The sequence below is a fragment of the Rattus norvegicus genome, chromosome 13, assembly GCF_021556685.1.
Source record: "Rattus norvegicus strain SHRSP/BbbUtx chromosome 13, alternate assembly SHRSP_T2T, whole genome shotgun sequence".
In the NCBI taxonomy this organism is placed as follows: domain Eukaryota; kingdom Metazoa; phylum Chordata; class Mammalia; order Rodentia; family Muridae; genus Rattus; species Rattus norvegicus.
Window position 1 is genome coordinate 79,136,900 of NC_141546.1, and position 20,079 is coordinate 79,156,978.

The 20,079-nt window shown below is 42.8% G+C and overlaps 1 protein-coding gene across 1 annotated transcript in view; it reads left to right on the forward strand.

The window, feature by feature from the left end:
• The window catches only part of F5 (coagulation factor V), a 69,685-nt gene that overhangs the window by 12,604 nt on the left and 37,002 nt on the right, over positions 1 to 20,079 (forward strand). The window contains 7 exon segments of the mRNA NM_001419051.1: positions 7,481 to 7,693; positions 9,564 to 9,707; positions 13,288 to 13,509; positions 15,635 to 15,800; positions 16,791 to 16,968; positions 18,525 to 18,624; positions 18,932 to 19,143. Coding sequence (NP_001405980.1) covers positions 7,481 to 7,693; positions 9,564 to 9,707; positions 13,288 to 13,509; positions 15,635 to 15,800; positions 16,791 to 16,968; positions 18,525 to 18,624; positions 18,932 to 19,143 — 1,235 coding nt within the window.

The following is a 20,079-nucleotide window of genomic DNA, read 5'->3' on the forward strand; positions in this document are numbered from 1 at the left end:
GTGAACCAGCTCTGTGGAAGCAATTCTTTCTTCCAGGAGCAAATGTTCACTAGGCAGACAGTGGGGGGCAGAGATAAGAGGCATAGGTTTGAGAATCCATTGTTGCAGGTAGGTTGAAAAGGCGACCCCTACCCTCCTTCCCCCAACCCCCACTCCCCCCTTCCTCCCACCCCCACCCTCGGTTTGACAATTCCTTTCTAATGGGATTGACAATTCCAAACTTTGCATTGAGTCTGGAAAAACAGATCTGCGCGTACAAGTGCTTACTCAACAAACTTGAGGGCACAAGTTCAAATTTCCAGACCTCCCATAAGAAGCACCCATAATATTCATGCTTGGGCACGGGGATGGAGACAGAGACCTGTAGGCTTGCTGGTCACCAACTGAGCTTCGTCTTCACTAAGAAGCTCTGTCTCAAGGGACTAAGAGCAAGAATGATCGGGTCACCACTCACACACACATGCACACACACACACACACACACACACACACACACACACACCCCACTCACAGACACACACCATTTAAAACACCCAAATTTTCTATCACTAAAATAATTTTAATCAAAATGAAATTAATTTTAATTTCCAAAAAGTCTGTAAGTAGCACTCATTGCACTAAGGTTAAGGTCATGAAAGCTTTTTGTGGTCCAAAGACTTTCAAATTTTGAGTGATTATTTTGAGAAAGTATGTTTCACGATAAATCTTGATACTGTTATTGTTCTTTCTTCTCACTATCTTTCTGTCTGTCTCCCTCTCCTTCCCTCTATGTCTCGGTGTGTCTCTCTCTGTGTCTGTGTTTCTGTGTGTCTGTGTGTGTGTGTGTGTATCTGTGTGTGTGTGCATGTGTGTGTATGTATCTGTGTGTGTATCTGTGTGTGTCTGTGTGTGTATCTGTGTGTGTGTCTGTGTGTGTGTGTCTGTGTGTGTATCTCTGTGTATCTCTGTGTTTGTGTGTGTGTATGTATCTGTGTGTGTGTATCTGTGTGTGTATCTGTGTGTGTATCTGTGTGTGTATCTGTGTGTGTATCTCTGTGTGTGTGTGTCTGTGTGTGTGTCTATGTATCTGTGTGTATATCTGTGTGTGTGTATCTGTGTGTGTGTCTGTGTGTATCTCTGTGTGTGTGTGTGTCTGTGTGTACTGAGGATCAGACCCAGCATCTCAAAAACGCTAGGTGAGCGCTACGTCCCACTGAACTCCACTCCCAGACCCTTGACATTATTCTTTCATTTGATTTATATTCTTGTATTTATCTGTAAAGTTGCTTTGTATTGTTCTTAGAGTTATATAAAATGTACTAAATTATATTTAATATTAAATTTTCATTACATTTAGCCACCTGCTAGTAAACTAGAGTCCTGAATTTTAAAAATCCAAGAGATTGTATTGTGCATCTAAGTGCTGCAAAATTCTGTATATGAAAAGTAATTCCTCTAGAGTTTTCATAACATTCTAATTCTTAACACAGTTTATTTATTTTTTTTGCCAAGTATGAAACAAATTGTAATGATTGGTATAAAAATTCTCATAAAGCACAAAAGCTGCATTTTCCATTTTAAAAAACTCTCTTATGTCTATGCAGTGGAGTCAAATTCATTATACAAAACTGGTGTTAATTTGCCCATTGTCTAATTTATAGCTTCTAACTGAACATTCTGATTCTCTGCATGCACAGAGCCATTCACTGTGTGTCATAAACAGGAGGAAAAATTCTTACAAAAAACAATAACAAGGGGAGAGTTAATAAATGAGCAGCCTTAAGGGTAACAGAACTTTACAGAACTTCACTTTGCCCCAAAGCTTGCATGCACCATTTAATGTTTAAAAACACACTGGGGCCTCTTTGAAATTAATTCCTACATCACGACGGGTCAACTCGTTATAAAGTTGACTGTGGACTGCGCAGAAACTGAACAGAACTGAGTAAGTACGAAATGAAGGAGAACTCTCGTGTAAGATGTTTACTCTGCCATAGGATGAACAAGGACTTGTGTGTCCCTATCACAACCTGTCCTGTCCATTTCTCTTCTTTTCAATTTAGAATTTTAACTTTATTTGGATTACAAAGTCAAAATAAGATTTATCAGAACTTCACAAATGCTTCCTCTCAATAGCTGTTTCTATTGTCTTTTACACTGTATTGATTACAGCATGACAAATATAACACTTGTTTTTTAAAGATTTATTTAATTATTTACTTTATATATGTAAGTACACCGTCGCTGTCTTCAGACACTCCAGAAGAGGGCATCAGATCCCATTACAGATGGTTGTGAGCCACCATGTGGTTGCTGGGATTTGAACTTAGGACCTGGGGAAGAACAGTCAGTGCTCTTAACCACTGAGCCATCTCTCCAGCCCCGACACTCGTGTTTTATTCTAGAGGTAAACTAATGTGCAATGAAAAGAATAAAAACATTGATTAAATTCTCTTCTAATACTTTTTGTGGTGGCCCTGTGTGTACTCACAGGATACACTCCATGTACAAATCCATATTGTTCACTGTTTATTTCCTGGTTCCCCGTGATTCACCTTTTAAACAATTAAAATTAGCACTCAAGTATACAAAATACTATCTTACGTCAAAATGAGAAACGAAGCTTTTCTTTCGGACATCCATTTGGGTTGCCATTAGCAACCCTTTCAGTACCTGCCTGCGTGTCACAGAATCCTGTTCTGTACCGGTTCTAAAACCCAATGGGGGTTAAGCTTGAGTGTAAGCCACTAAACTTTCACAAATAAAATTGATGACACTAGGAAAGTCAGGCGAGCACCTAGAAGGGAGTTCTTACATAGGCTTTTCTTCAGGACAGGCAGCATAGCATGTTCTGATTATGGCCTCCGCATTGAAGGGCCGTGGGTCAAAGCCATCACAACCACAGCACCATCGTGTGCTTTCCCTGGTCCCCTTCGCCTCTGCACCTGGCACAGAGCCCAGGATGCTCTGGGTGGTGGTGAGAGCCATGGCAATCACTGTTGGGCTACACTGAAGGACTGATGACTTATAAGAAACAAGGACACTGTATCGCCCTCCCTTTGCTCAGAAATGTATTAGTTTTGTCAGTGAGTATAAGCAGTTATCTTGTCTTATTACCAATTTCCCTCACCTTAAAATAGATACATTCCTGATATAGAGTCCATGTTTGTGTTTTATAAATTTCATATGCTGAAAACCTGATCCTTGATGAGACCAGATCAGGCCTTTGGGAGGGACTCGAGTCATGGAGCCCCAACCTTCATGATGGGTTTTGGACCCTTAGAAATGGAACTTCCGGTGGAGCTCCTTCATCCTTCAGCCTCTGTGTGCCTCCTGAGAACAAGATGAAATGATATCCCTCTGTACCAAGGAGGGCCTCATGAGAGCACCATCATGCTGAAACCATGTCTAGCCTTAAGATACATAAAGAATGGCTGTGCTTAGATGCCACCCAGGCTGTGGGACTCTATAGCAACCTAGGACCAACCCAATCTAGTCTTTCTCAGATGTGTTAGAACACAAGAGTACTAAGATATTTTTCATCTAAATATAGGGTCAGTTCTGTAATGCTCACATTCGAGAAGCTGAGTGGAAGGACTCTCTCTCTCTCTCTCTCTCTCTCTCTCTCTCTCTCTCTCTCTCTCTGTGTGTGTGTGTGTGTGTGTGTGTGTGTGTGTGTGTGTGTGTGAGAGAGAGAGAGAGAGAGCCTTCATATCCCATAAAAATGTATCTCTAGAAAAGGAATTATTTTAATTTAAGATAAAGGGCTTTAAAAGACTATTAAGGGCCCTTTCCAAGTTCACATGAGTATAACCCAAAAGTTTTAATTCTGATGTCAAGGTTTGTGAGCCTTCTACCTCAACCTAGCAGGAAAAGGTATCATGATTCATACAATCTAACAAATATTTAATCATAAATTGTGATAGGAATTGGCCCAATGTGTAAAAATGGTTATTATGCAAGTGTGAGGACACGAGTTTGGATCCCCAGCAGGGGATGTGGCTGTGGAGGCCCTCCTGTAATCCCGGGGCTTAGGAAGTTTAGAAGATAGAGACCATTGAGGAAGATACCTGATGTCAACATCAGTCTCTACATGCACATGGACACACGTGCAATCATACACATATGCCTATGTATTGCATATACAAATATATGAAAACAATCATATAATTTTAAAAAGACTATCATCTCCATGTAACATAGAAGTCAGAGAAGGAGTGAGCTGTACTTAATCAGACATCTAAAAGATAAGCAGACATTTTATCAGGCAACCTCTTACCCCACAAAGTAGGCCACTTTCTGCTTTTGGAGGGTCTAAAAAGACAGAAGGAAGACGCTACTTCCTACTATCGGAATCCTCTGTGGGTTGCAGCAGCTAAAACAGTGGAAGCTTCAGTTCAGCAAACACCATGTCTTAACCCATGAGGCTGTGGAGGAAGACTCACTTAGTAAAGGCCAGCATCCATGCCTCATGTAGGGCAAACAGCTCAAGGAACCAAATGCCTACCAGTTGTCGCACAAAGCCAGAACTGGGAGGGTGTGACCCACCTTATCAGTCCTGTTTGTGTTTGCTTCAGAGCCTTCAGAGATAAAGCTCCCCATTTGTCCTCTGAGATTCTTCCTCAGAGACTTCTCTACTGCAAATGTTATGGTAGTAACCCAACCACCTCCTGATTAGAAATGGACAGAAACCCAAGACTAGACCCTAGTTATTCATGGACCCTGAATAACTACTATTATTCTGCCAAAGGAACGCAGCAATAGATGACTCCCCATGACCTTCTGCTACGACATAGACTAGCCTCGCTCATCCAGCATCAGAGAGGCTCCTTCTTACAGTAGATGGGAACTAGTGCAGAGACTCACAATACACAACGTGCAGAGAGTGAGAATGCACAGTTCAGAGAAGACAGATTCCCAGCACTGAGATGGGAAATGGACACAAGGTCTCACCCTTCATCTGGAAGCTCTTTGTGACTGGTACCTGCTAGGGAAGAGAAATTTAATTTTCTCCAATAGAGTGACACTGGGTATATGAATTCCACTCTAAGGTGTGCCCCATGCCCAGGAGTAGTGAGTTCATGCAACATGGGCTCCATATTTTGGGTGAGTATTTTTGTTGTTGTTCTGGGGGGGGGGGGGAGAGACAGAGACAGAGAGACAGACAGAGAGACAGAGAGACAGAGAGAAAGAGAATATGTTCTTTGGTTTTGATTATTTTTGTCTTGTTGACTTTTCTTTTTATTAGTCAGGGTTTTTTGTTTGTTTGTTTTGATTTTCATTTTCCTGGTTATTTTTTCAGAGGGAGAGGCAGGGGGAGGGAGAGAGAGAGGGAAAAGGAGAAGGAGAGGGATAATAAAGTTGAATGGGTAGGGAAGTAGATAGGATATGGGAGGAGTTGAAGGAGAAGAAAGAATATGTTTAAAACAGTATGAAAATTTTAATGAAAAGAGAAGGAATTGACAAAGCTGAGAAGTAGAAACAGGAAGAAAACTGCATCAGAGCAGAGCATGACCACATGATCAAAAACTAATGATGGAACAAAACTATTCAACGTAGTCAGAAAAAGAGATCCCATACACGGGGAGGAGCAGACCTCTCACTCTGGAGTTAGTGTAAGTTACATGACAGTGAGGGACATCCTTAAAATGTTGTGCTAGGATATACATGAGTTATAGGACGTGAGGAAATCAAGCTGGTACTGACCCGGAAGCTCCTTCTGTACTGGTTAGACTTCATAGTACTGGGAGATTCTATGCATGCTACTGGGGAAAGAACATAATCACCAATCTTACCCAGCTATGAACTCTGGGAGCTTCGATAATAGCCTGTGAGGTATTGTCTTAACTGGTGATTGATGTGAGAAGGCCCAGCCCATTGTGGGTGGTGTCATCCCTGGACTGGTAGTCATGGTTGCTATGAGAAAGTAGGCTGAGCAAGCCAAGGAGAGCAAACCAGTAAGAAGCACCCCTTTTTTTCTGCATAAAACCCTGCCTTCAGGTTCCTGCCTTGTTTGAGTTCCTGCTCCGATTTCCTCAGCAAGTGGCTTAGGGTGTTTTATCACAGCACTAGGAGCTACCAAACATAAACCAAAAATAATGTATTATACTATTTATATGACATTATATAAAAAACAAAGTTTTAGTACAAGAAAGCAGATAAATAATTTCTTGGGCCTGGGTAGGAGAGGGTATTGATTACAGGTAACATAAGGATACTTTGAGCGAAGGAGCTATTCTCTACATTCACTGACTAGTTATAATGACTATACGCATTGGTTAAAACTCACCAAATATTATACTTAAATTTGATGAACCTTATCATATATCAATCAATGCAATGAAAAGTGGGAGGCAGAAGAGGACAGGGATAGAGAAAGAAGGAAGAAAGGAAGGAAAGAGAGAAGGAAAGAAAGAAAGAAAGAAAGAAAGAAAGAAAGAAAGGGAGGGAGGAAGGAAGGAAGAAAGCAGGCTAGAAAGACCTAGTATTTCTCTTTTCAAAAGTGCAATCCCTTCAGGAAAAAATAGTTCCCACTGGCCCTTTGCCCATAATGTGAAACACTTCAGGATTGTTTCCCTATACTCTGATGGTCTCACCTTGCGCCAAACGAAGGCAACTTCATCCCAAAGAGGAACCTTGGCACCAACTGATGATAGAGAAAGCTTCACCTGTTGAGTGAAGAGTGCCTCTGGCAAAGAGGAAGCCGGTCCCTGTCGATTGCCTAGGACCCTGACCTCTCCCCTTCCTGCTCTTGCTTGCTCCATCGTTACTACCTCTCAACCCTCCAGACTCCTTTTAATCTAGGTTCTTCTTCCAAAACGGAAGACTGGTTTCTACGTCACCCCTCTACTCCTGGAGGGAGTGCCCGGTGTTCATAGGTTGTCAATGGGTCTTTACACAATGAAGCGAGGCATCTTCACCCTGGGACAGACTGGCTTCATGTGCCCAAGGAGTAGGCTGCATGCAGGAGCTGGATGTGGAGACCGCAGGGGTGGGGAAGAGCCAGAAAGGTCCAGTGGCAAGGACTAAAAACAAAAACAAAAAAACAGGACTGAGGATGACTGCCTCGGGAAAGAAGACATAGTTTTTTCAGAGCCAAACAAAACAACACGCAAACAGCACACACATCCGATGCTAACAGTAAACTAGCATGACGTGTGGAGAACTCTGAAGAAAACATACTGATTCTCGTATTATGAGGTGGTCTATCGATGAAATGTATGTGAGTCTCTGATTACATATAAACAGTTTTTCTGATACCCTGGAAACTAACTTGGTCAGCCTTAACTAATAACAGCTTTTGCTAATAACATTTACTCCTCAGGGCACTGTGGAGTGTAAATATGGGATAGAGGTTGGTGTGTGCAGTGTGTATGACTCCTCTGAGTGTAAAAGTTGCTGTGAAAGGCAGGTGATCTGCACAGAGCTAGCGCATCACCCTTTCTCCACACTGGCGAGTGGTGGAAAACTCTGGATGTCTTTGTGGCGGTCACTTCTCCAGGGGCTTCTTACCTGGACCACACATCCCCGGCTGAGAGGAAGGACGATGCTGTGGCTGCTGGAGAGGAATACACCTATGAATGGTTCATCGGTGAGGACAGCGGGCCCACACCTGATGACCCACCATGCCTCACCCACATCTACTACTCCTATGAAAACCTGACCCAGGATTTCAACTCAGGCCTGATTGGGCCTCTGCTCATCTGCAAGGAAGGTAAGACCAATACCAGCAGAACCAATTACAGCAAAGCCGCTGGGCTGGCTGGGAGATTCTATTGGGCTGAAGTGTGGGGGAACCTCGATACCTTCCTGTAGGTGATGCAGCAGGGAATGGAGATCAGATCATGGCTAAGAGAAAGTGGCACTTGGTACTGGCTTCCCCCTATTTCTTCTAAAACCTCCCTTCATCTCAGTCAATGGCAACTTGCTTCAAGTCTGTTCTTGACATCCTGCCTGCATACTTGTATGACCAGTACCTCAAAGCCAGGCCTATTCATTTCGAAGTGTACAACACCCTAGTAACTGAGAGAGTTCCTGGAAATGACAGTGGCTGGCACAACTGACATAGCTGGAGTCTGTGTTGGTGGTTTGGTTTATAAGCATAGGCAACTCCAGCTTTCTCTTCTGTGGTTATTTGGTTGAAGGTGGATTGGTTGGTTGGTTGGTTGTTTTAGTAGAAAGGGCCTTGAACTTATAGTGATATTTCGCCCCTTGTTTCCCTAGTTAGTGGAGGATCACAGGTGTGAGTCACCACCCCCAGGTCAGCTTGGCTTCTTAATAATGAGTTGAACAGTTTAGGTGTGGTCCACAGATTTTGTGAGCACTGACTTTTGTCATCCTATGCAGATCTGTGTCTGGGAGACTAGGGATTTGAGGTCTTTGAAGAATGAATGGACTGCAGTCTAATGCTCTAGACAAGTTTACTTCAGTTTCAGTGTACGTTTTACATTAATGAAGCAAAGCAGTGATCCAAGGAAGGATGTTTGAATGCAGGAAAACATGTAAATACATGCTGTAAGCCCATACTAAATATTGACAGAGCGGCCCTTTTCCAGAACTTTCTCAGGACAGACCAATTTAAGCACAGTTGCCTGGTACACACTATAGATTGTCTCTGAAAATGGATACAAGCAAGGCGGAAGGCCATAGGCAGACTTGGAGCACAACTGACCAGATCGGGTTCTATAGCTGTGTTCTGACATCCAACAAGAATAACATGCTTTATAAATTGAATGTGTTTGTCACCAGAAACATAAAACCATGTCCAAGAACAATCCAGGGAACAAAACGCACCTGAAGTAAAAGGCCCTCTGCCTTTTTCCCCCCTGGAGACTTGCACACAGTTCCCCAAGACATTGTTCACCATGGCTCATCCTTCTGACGGTGCCCCAACAGTCAGGAATCCCATTAGCTGTGCTTCTTAGAAATGCATTTGACATTCTCCTTTCTTCCTCCTCTTACTCTAAGAGACCTCAACCCATCGTTCATTAAAACAACCAAAGAGCCACAACCAACTGTACCATGGAGATAATGTCATTTATACCTGTACACAGATCAGGTACCCAGCCCTCCCATTCATCATGCAAATATATATTTAAATTTCCTGACATTTAAAGGATATGTGATTGCATTGAAAAGACTGTTAATCTTATAAAAGGCATTTTCATTTTATCACTATTTTTGCTCGTATAAATATGGATTCATCTTGATAGAACCATTTCTCTAGTCTCGTGTCCCAGCTTGAGAAAGCTTCATTCAACACTGGGTATGTGTTCTGGTCTAGAAGGCTGGAAGAAATGGGGTTTTTCATTGTTGATGATGTTAGTTTTTGATTTTTTTGAGGTAAACTTTTAATAGTCCAGAATGGATTTGAACTCCCTATGTAGACCAGCTATCCTCTAACTCATGATCCTCCTGACTCAGCTTCCTGTGTACTGGGGTTATAAGAATAAGATCTGGCTGGGAATGTATGATTCAAATTTATACCAACATTATTTGTTTCTAACCTCAAATTCAGGTGTATGGGAATGCTAAAAGTGCTCTTCGATCTGTAACTGGATAGAAGCATGTCTCTTCTTTTTCAGGCACCCTGACTGAGGATGGGACTCAGAAGATGTTTGACAAGCAACACGTGCTTCTGTTTGCTGTATTTGATGAAAGCAAGAGCTGGAGCCAGTCACCAGCCCTCATGTACACAGTCAACGGCTTTGTGAATAGGACAATGCCAGGTAATACAGGGGCCATGCACCACTCAGCAGTGGCAGTGACCCACTTGTCCTACATTGGTCCCGTTCTCTCTTTAAGGTAGAGACTACCATGTTCACTGGTCCCCAGTGCCTAGTGGTGAAGTATCACAATCTTGTGCAATGATTCAGTGATTTTCATGATGTTATCATCATTTCTGTCTTACCCAGGAAGTACAACAGATAAGTCAGGAGGTTAACAAGGAGCCTTATTAGGTACAGTACTCGGAGCATATCAATGTCTACAGAGTCGCTCTGTAACAGTATACTGCACCATACAAATGTATTATTAGCAGTTCAAAAGTCTATTGATGAACAATATCCAATGGCATGTGGAAGGTTTTCTCATAGAATTTTATTAGAAAGTAAAATCATACTAGCTGTTAAGTGTGTGTATGTGTGTGTGTGTGTGTGTGTAAATGACTTCCACTGTACTAGTCAATTTTATGTTGCTATAACAAAATATTGAATGCTGCCTATTATATAAAGAAAAAGATATTTTAAAAGAATTCAGTTTCAGAAGCAGAAAGATCTAGACTGGCAGCTCATCAGCTCAGCCTTCCATGAGGGGCCACTTGTCTGTATCACAGTAGGGCGATGAAGCAAAAAGGGAAATGGCTACATGTAGAAGAGTCTAAGAACAGGGCTGGGGCTTGCATCATAATAACTTTATGATAACTTGCTCTTGTGAGAGTTAGCCAAGATCCCATGAGAACTAACTATATTAATCCCTTCCAGAGACCTAACCACCTTCCACTAGGCTCTATGGTTCTAGGTTCTGCCACCGGAAATTCATCACACAGAGCCTTTGAGGAGACATTGTAACCATAGCAAACACCTACACCACTTCTTCTCTGTCTTTCTACTAGAACTGACTTAGAATGAAGCCTCCAGTCCTAGTAGAAAGACAGAGAAAAGTGGTATGGAAGGTTGCTATGGTTACAGTTTATCTCTTTTCTTTAATGGGTGCAATTTTTAATGTCTTTTTAATTGAATTTTTAAATTTTATTTACATTTCAAATGTTATCCTTTTTCCCGGTTTCCCACCCATAAACCCCTATCCCATCCTCCCCTTCTTTTGTGAGGGTGTTCACCCACCCATCCGCCCACCCCTTACTGCCTCCCTGCCCTGACATTCCCCTACACTGGGGACCCAGCCTTGGCAGGACCAAGGGCTTCTCCTCCCATTGGTGCCCAACAAGGCCATCCTCTACTACACATACATTTGGAGTCATGGGTCTGTCCATGTGTACTCTTTGGATGGTGGTTTAGTCCCTGAGAGCTCTGGTTGGTAGGTATTGTTGTTCTTATGGGGTTGCTAACCGTTTCAGCTCCTTCAATTTTTTCTCTAACTCCTTCAATGGGGACCACGTTCTCAGTTCAATGGTTGGCTGTGAGAGTCATACTTTGGCAGAGCCTCTCAGGAGACAGCTATATCAGGCTCCTGTCAGCATGCACCTCTTGGCATCCCCAATAGTGACTGAGTTTGGTGGCTGTATGTATGTGGGCTGGATCCCCAGGTGGGGCAGGCTCTGAATGGCCATTCATTTAGTCTCTGCTCCATATCTCCTCCTATGAATATTTTTGTTCCCCCTTCTAAGAAGGACTGAAGCATCTGCACTTTGGTCGTCCTTCTTCTTTAGCTTCATGTGGTCTGTGGATTGTATCTTGGGTAATTCTAGCTCTGGGGCAAATATCCATTTAACAGTATATCCCTAAAGGAGGAAAGCCTAGATTTACTCTTTTTTTGTTCTCCTGGTGATTGGGAAACTGTTTATTTCTCTATGGGAGATTCTAATCTTGACTTCTATTCCAGATTAACATTTCAAATTTCAAATTTACAATCACCAGATACAATATAAAGAGCTAAGAATCGGTCCCTTAATATGTATGTGTATATTTTTTTGTGTGTATAAACACAGATACAGATATATCCCATAATATATGTATAGATATATACCATAATTAATAGATAGTATTTATTTATGTTCAGTTTAGGAAAAAATGACAATATTTCTCTATTAAAAGTTCCTCGGGCTGGTGAGATAGTGTACCAGGTGCGAGTGCTTTTCTGCATGTCTGATGATCCGAGTTGGATCTCTAAGATCCTCATGGTGGAAAGAGAAAACCAACTTTCACAGGTCGTCCTCTGACCTACACATACGAATCATGGCATTTGTGCCCATGCCCATACACAAAATAAATAAATAATTGTGAACAAAAGCAAAAATTCTAAACTTCGTCATGTATCAATATCACCAATGGCTTCTCTTACAGAAAAACCATCATTGTCAAGAGTCAGGGTCTAATATTGCTTTAAATTTTTATTGTATTCCATTTGGCGCCATCTTCTGATGGGCTCATGCAGCTCTGAGTATTAATTGGGTTTCAAAACTAGGCTCCTGAAAACATGAGACTGCGCTAATTGACCTTGGAAGATCTGAATCCATATCTCATTCCTTTCCCTGCCTCTGGGTGGTCCTTACCAACCAGGAGTCTCAATATGCTGTTCCCGGAAATGGAATCAACAATCCCTCTGTCTGTATCCTGACACGGACATAATCCATGTAAATACATGAAAGCTGAACTAGTGGACTGTGTGTGCAAAGAATAGAAACAACTTGATTGGGAAATAAAGATTATAAATTTGTACTTGAAAAGAAAGAGTACCTTCAAATAAGTGCAAAAGAGCAAGAAAAGGGGGAAAATCATTAGTAGACATAATACTTAATGCCGGTAAAGCTCCCAGTCTTCTAGAGTAACATGCACTGAGTAGGCATGACAATACCGTGTGGGCTGTTTCTGAATGGGATAAATGCACCCACAGGTATGCATACCTTCGTGTTACCTCCCAGCTTCCTGTTTGCAAGGCTTTCAGAAAGGACAAGTGCCTCCAAGAATAAGAAACTAAATCCCATAGCATCCTTCTCTTATCTAGTGAATATAGATCTGAGTAGGATCCAAGACTGGACTCTCTCCCAGGCAAATAAGCATTTTCTCAATCACTGTGGCAACCAAGAAAGCAAAACTGGGCTTTCTCCTTGGTTTTCTTCCTCGGCTGTTAGTGATCCGTGCACAAAAAGTCTCGCAGTGTCTCAGTCTCAGTGAGGACACCAGTAGCAACCAAGTTACTAACATAATTTAAAAGAGGGTAAAGAGGCAATAGAAATTTCTTCAGCAATCTTCACACTTTCTTCTACTTTGACAGAGCTTGACCTCTGTTTGCAGAAGAGGATTAGGTCCTGACACTCAGGCCTGTTGGAGGGACTGAGGACTTCTTCCAAGTAAGGCCAGATGGATGTGAATAGTCACTCCATTTTGTCCAAGACTTTATCACTTCGTACACTGGGAGCCCTGTGTCCTGACAGACCTCTCAATCCTGCACAAACCAGGATGGTTCATCCCATAGTTAGCTGCCCCATAGCCTTTGTCCCTTAGCTGTCCCTGCAGCTCTGAAGGAGTGGCCCCCATTCTAACCTCTACCCCCGCTTTGTGCTGCTACTTGGTACATGAGTGGTGATTCCCTGCTTCCCATCTCTGTGTTTGGATGTTGTCTCTCCCTCAGATGTAACAGTCTGTGCCTACGATCATGTCAGCTGGCATCTGATTGGGATGAGCTCGGGACCAGAATTGTTTTCTATTCACTTCAACGGCCAAGTCCTAGAGCAGAACCAACATAAAGTGTCCACCGTGACTCTGGTCAGTGCGACATCTACAACTGCCAACATGACTATGAGCCCAGAAGGAAAATGGATTGTTTCTTCTCTCATCCCAAAGCATTATCAAGGCAAGAAACCTGTCTTATTGTGGTTAAAATTAATTGGGGAGGGGGGTGGTTCTACTCCACCTTGGATCATTTAATTCCCAGGTAGAAGACACAAAGCCTTTATATTTATAATAAGCCTTAATAGCACTCGAGCTGGGCTGATGTCAATGCTCTAAGCTATTTTGTCTACTTCCCTATCAATAACTCTGAGATTTGACTTGCCATGTTCTGCCCGGACCGCTCTCACTCCAACTGGCCAGCCCACGTGGCCATGTTCTCCTATTTCATCTATCCCATGGTGTGTTCTCCTCCCTCTTCATCCCCCTGCTCTCCTCCTCACGCTCTCTGCCCCAGACTCCAAGCCTGGCAACCAAATCCCTGCCGACCTCTCTTCTGCCCAGCTGCAGACTGTAGGCATCTTTATCCGACCAATAGCTTTAAATACTGTGCAAGGTTACATAGCATCCCGTGGTGAGGATCTCCTTGTCCCTTGGGCAACCAGAGCTGGTATGTAGCATTACAACACACAGCCCAAACCTCGACACTTCCCGACAGTGCGGAGTGAGCACCATTGCTTCCCAGGTTACTAACCTGTTTCTTCTCCTTTAACCTTTTAGGCAACCCCACCTAGACACGTGCATCCTGGTTCCTAAGGCACCATTAGACATTTTGCTGTTAGACTTAAAACCCACTAACTGGGGATGAAGGAGGTGCAGGCATTGAAAAGACCTTTTAATGTAAAACAAAAGCTTAAGAGGTCTCCACTTCCACAAAGGAGGAAGAAAATTAATGTCTATGTGAATGCGTTTTTGGAATTTTTTCATATGTAGGCAAAGGAAAGGACCTAGAAACTAGGACAGGTGAAGGGAAATAGCCACACATTTATAGAGGTACAGAGCTACCAAGACTGACCAGACCAAAGATGATAATGTACTCTGGTGCAATGAGGTGGACACCATATTCCGGCACAGAAAAGAACCCAATCAGTGTGTGTTGAACAGACCACAAATGATATGTGGTCTGATTGTTGATATAGAGTCTTACGCTATAATGCAAGCGTTCCTAAAACTTATCATAAGTTCTTAGCTGGCTTGAAATCATGGCAAGTCTCCAGTCTCAGCCTCCCCAATGTGGGAATTAAAGTCATTAGCCATCACACTAACTAGAAATGACTCCAGAGAACATCAGTGAATTCTGGGGGGTGGGGATGAAGTGCCCAGCAGTAGTCATGTGGTACCATAGATATGAGACATCTGTCATATTACACATTTTTGCTTTTAGACTATTGAGAGGAACATTCATGTTGCTAGAGAAGCAAATCTGTTACCATAGGAAACCATTTGTCACAACCAGGTATGCAGGCTCTTGAGAAATGAATAAACACTGTGTGAGAACATTTCTTTTTCATTCTGAGCAATCGAAACTACAGTGAAGTCATGACCCCAAGTAAACTATCACTCTTGTGTAGATAATAATAGAAATAAAACAAAAATAAAACTAAGTATGATGAAGTGATGACCCAGATAAGCTATCACTCTCATGTAGTTACTAATAGAAATAAAACAAAAAATAAAACTAAAATTAAGGTCAATTGTTATTATGAATTATTATTTAACAATCACACTAAGTATACCTTTTGATGGTCTTCATTTAACAAGGGGATAACAGGAAAAATAATTAAAGTGATTTCTTGTTTTATATGTATTTATTTTGTAGGGGGAGGGGAGGAGAGGAGAGGGGAGGAGAGGGGAGGGGAGGGGAGGAGAGGAGGGGAGGGGAGGAGAGGAGAGGAGAGGAGAGGAGAGCAGAGCTGTGCTAAGGATCAAACTGAGAGCCATCTATACGCTGAGTCCACTTCACCACAGAGCAATACCCCAGCCCTCTGCCCAGGGTTTCAAGCTTGTTCCTGCTGCAGGTGAAACACAGAGAGCCTCATCAACCTTTCCCTTTGACCCTCTCCTCTCCTCCTCTCTCCTCTTGCTTCCTTCCAAGACCCATTAAAGAGTTCAGGCTGGAACAGCTGAAGACGGTCTGAGCATTGTTCTTGCTGCTGTCATTTGTTTCTGTGAATTGATTGTTTAACACACATTTCAGATGGATAATTGTTTCTCTGGAATTCTACGACTGTCTTTGTATTCTAATCCAGCTGGGATGCAGGCTTATATTGACATTAAAAACTGCCCAAAGAAAACCAGGAGCTCCAAGACGCTCACCCGAGAGCAGCGGCGGCACATGAAGAGGTGGGAGTACTTCATCGCCGCAGAGGAAGTCATTTGGAACTACGCACCTGTGATACCCGCAAACATGGACAAGTGAGCTGGGGTTCAGACCACCACGAAAAGGTCAAAAACATGGCCCACGGGGTCCTCAGTGTGTGGGTCTGAATTATGATGTCATGAGCGGCCTGCTCTCAAGGGATGTGTGCGTCGGTTTCCAACCAGGCATTCTTATCCACTAAGTCCCATGGGAATGTGGCCTGATGATAGTAACAGGAACAATGGCAGTAGAATGCTAGCTACTGTTAACCCTTGTAGTAGGTGTTTGCTAAGGCTGTCACATCAGTTCTACAAGCTAGGTGCTATTCTTGTGTTCTTGTATCTAAGGGAAGGTGCCAGAAAATCGGAAGCTCTAGTAGTTCGCCATATGCCATTTCTAGTAAGGAAAATGAGCGTGAACTTTTCCCTGGAATGCTATTCTGTACCTGTCAGATGGGCAGGTTCATATCCCACCATCTGCTGTTGAGGCTGTAGAGAGCGAAACCTATCACACATTCTGGAGACCCAGTGTGCTGCTAAAGCCATTCTCTGGGATAGTTTGACAAAATGTGCAAGAATGGTAAGCCCCAGGCACCGTGCTCTTGGAATTGAATGATATAAAAGTATTCTTGTCCACAGCTCAGGAGACTGTCTGAAAAGGGTGCTCGCTGGTGCCATGTTGCTAGGGACAAAAGATTAGAGTTAACTCCGAAGGTCCTTCAGTTGGAAGAGTATCAAGTTATAGCATATCCATGCAGTGGAATACTATTAATCCCATAAAATAAATAAATAAGTAAATGAGGGTACAGAGTGCTCTGTCCCAGTAGCTGCTTCTCATCAGTTATGTATTGCTTGTCCAATAGTAGAGGGGATGACTTACGATGGCTACACAGAGGGCATCGGGATGCAGAGTACACTGAGTCTTCTCAGAAGTAGCATTTTAGCTGACCCCAAAGCAGCATTTGCGTGCCCAAGGGTTTCCCTCTCGTACATCGTACTCAACTCGCTGCTTAAAGTATTCTAACTTTTGTTTCCTTTCACTTTAAGACTATACAAGTCTCTGCATTTGGATAACTTCTCAAACCAAATTGGAAAACATTACAAGAAAGTCATTTACAGAGAATATAAAGATGAGACCTTCACCAAACGCATCGAGAATCAAAGTAGCAGACAAAGCGGGATTTTGGGCCCTATTATTAAAGCCCAGGTCAGGGACACACTCAAGGTAAGTAACAGAAACATGGAAGAGGGAAGAATTCAACAGGGAAAGACAGATCAAGGAACTGGCAGTTTTAATATATTTAAGTGTAGTCATATAATTTTAAAGTCAAACATAGCTTTCAGTTTTATTTAGTACTTATATCCTACTTAATAATACAAAGGATCTGGGATAGATAATCAAAGTAGAAAAGAATAGAGGGAATAAAACAAAGTCAGTGTCCTTAGAGGAGTGAAGAATATTCTATGGAAACTAAGCCCATGAGGCCACAAATAAGCGTAATGAAACACACGCAGACAATCCCAAGGTTGTCTGCAAAGTTTATCCTACCTCTTATAGCAAAGTAAATATGCCTGGACAAGATGTACACACCACTGAATGCAGCACAGCTCCCTTCAGGTAGAGAGCCGGGAGAACTTTGTTGCCCTGAGTTTTCAAGTCAGTGTGCTTGACAAAAGCCTCACAACTGTTGTAATACAGAAGGCTTGAGTGGCTTTGACAACGACATTGCTCGTTACCATTGTGAACATCTGAGTCAGCACAACAGAGGAAAAAATAATTCTTCGCTACAGTCCAAGTGTGTGGCTCTAATGACTGGTCTCCGGTTACAACCGCTTTCATACATGTACAAGACCCTCTGGCTGGCAAGATGACTCAGTGCATAAAACCATTTGATGCCAAACCTGAGTTCATTACCCAAGGCCTTGGTGGGAAGAGAGAATCAACTCCCACAGGTTGTCTTCTGAACACACACACACACACACACACACACACACACACACACAGAGAGAGAGAGAGAGAGAGAGAGAGAGAGAGAGAGAGAGAGAGAGAGAGAAACAATTGCTTTAAAGCCTAAAGTTTTCTTCAAATAATTACCTTGAACATTATGTCACATCACACACAGAGCTGGGTAGGGACACAGACAATTGAAGTTTGCAATGATTAGCCAGGCCCTAGGATGTAGGGCCTTCACTATTGGGGATGATTCAAAGGCTTTGGCAGCAAACTGAGAAGAAGATAAGGTTAAGGTTGTCCGTTGAAGATTAACAGACAAATTAGGACGTCTATGAAACTCATGCCCTAGACAAATCCCATTTTGTTCATCTGAAAGTAAACAAAGCCTTCCTTCCCTCTGATCCATCCCTCATTTTTGCCTCTACTGGGGTGCATTGGATTTCAATGTAAGCATCTTCTCTCTAGAACTTGGGGTCTGGCTACTGGGGCCATTCAGGAAGTTAACCTCACTAGCAATGATCTCAGGGAGTCTGGCAAGCAGGAAAGCATCGTGGTTTAGAGGAGAAAAGGCATAGAGGAGACGTGCAGAGATGTGGTGCAATCTGGAAGAATAGGGAAAGGATGTGGAGACCAGTTGGGAGAGGGTGAGGTGCTATGAGGGGTAACAAGGGGATAAACGGAACTGATTTTCCCACTGCTTGCCTGCACATCCGTGTGTGCACACCTGCCCATACACGCACACACAAGATGCTGCCCTCCTCTTGTCTGAGATAGTTCTTACGAGTGACCTTCAACACAGAAATAATAACAATGACTTAACTTTGTAGATCGTGTTCAAAAACATGGCCAGCCGACCGTACAGCATTTACCCGCATGGGGTGACCTTCTCTCCTTACGAAGATGGAGTCAATTCTTCCTCCACCTCAGGTGGGAACCTTTCACTTCTTGGAGACTCTCAATCTCCGAGAGGCTTCCAGAGTTTCCTCGTGTCCGATTTGCTCAGTGGTTATGACAAATGCGGTCAGTAATGTGGAAGGGTATCCCTCCTTTCCGAGTGTCATTGGCGACATCTAGCGGAGAAACATTGAACAGCTACATGCTATCTGTTGTCAAGAGTTTAATACAAGAAGAATATTTCTTTCTTCATATTAATCACGCTAGATAAAAGCTAAGGGAGATATTTATTATGATGAAATAATTTTTCTAAAAATTAATAGCGTATATTTTCTTCCAGGCAGTCACACCATGATCAAACCAGTTCAACCAGGAGAAACCTTCACTTACAAATGGAACATTCTAGAGTTTGACGAACCCACGGAAAATGACGCCCAGTGCTTAACAAGGCCATACTACAGTGATGTGGATGTTACAAGGGACATTGCCTCTGGACTGATAGGGCTCCTTCTAATTTGTAAGAGCAGGTCCCTGGACCAGAGAGGCATACAGGTATTTATCCATAATGAAACCAAAATAAGAGAGGAAAAAAAAAAAGGCTGGAGAGATGGCTCATCTGTTAAGAGCACTGACTGCCCTTCCAGAGGCAGTCAAATCCTAGCAACCCCATGGTGGCTCACAACCATCTGTAATGGAATCTGATGCCCTCTTCTGGTGTGTCTGAAGATAGCTTCAGTGTGCTCATAAATAAAGTAAATAAATCTTTAAGAAGGAAAGAAAGAAAGGAAGAAAGAAAGAAAGAAAGAAAGGAAGGAAGGAAGGAAGGAAGGAAGGAAGGAAGGAAGGAAGGAAGAAAGAAAGAAACTAAGAAGCCCCCCCCCAAAAAAAAAGAAAGAAAAGAGGAATTTCTCCTCACTGGCACAGATTAAGTCTCCCTACTGGATGGGAGGGTTTCCGTTCTAAAATACAGCAATCATTAGTCTTCTTTATCAGCAGTGTGGGGATCTTTATCGTCAGAATCATCTCGTATTCTCTCATTGCTGCTCCGCCTCTTTTCCTCTGGACTCTGGCTGCAGAAAAGCACATCCCGCTAGATCGTGTTTTAGATTCAAACCTGTGGACCGTGTGATGAAGGAGCCATCTGGACTCCTTTAATCCCTTCCTCTGGTTAAGTAGGCAACACTGTCCTGCCTAGAAATGTGTTTACAGAGTGGCTTGGGAGCTCAGTGTGAACTCGGTACCAATCTCTGCTGTTTTCTGAGGCAAGCAGCAGAGACAGAAGAGAGCCCCCGAGAGCTAGGACCTTTGCAGCCATAGTTTTAGTGAAGTTTGAGCCTGCCAAAAGTCCTTCTGTGATAGAACTTAGTTATAGCAAAGAATGTGATCAAAGAGACTAGATTTCTGAGTCTGTTTTTATTTTGAGACATGACCTCACACTCACTATTATAGCCCAGGATAGCCTTGGACTTTTTAAAGATTTTCTTTCCT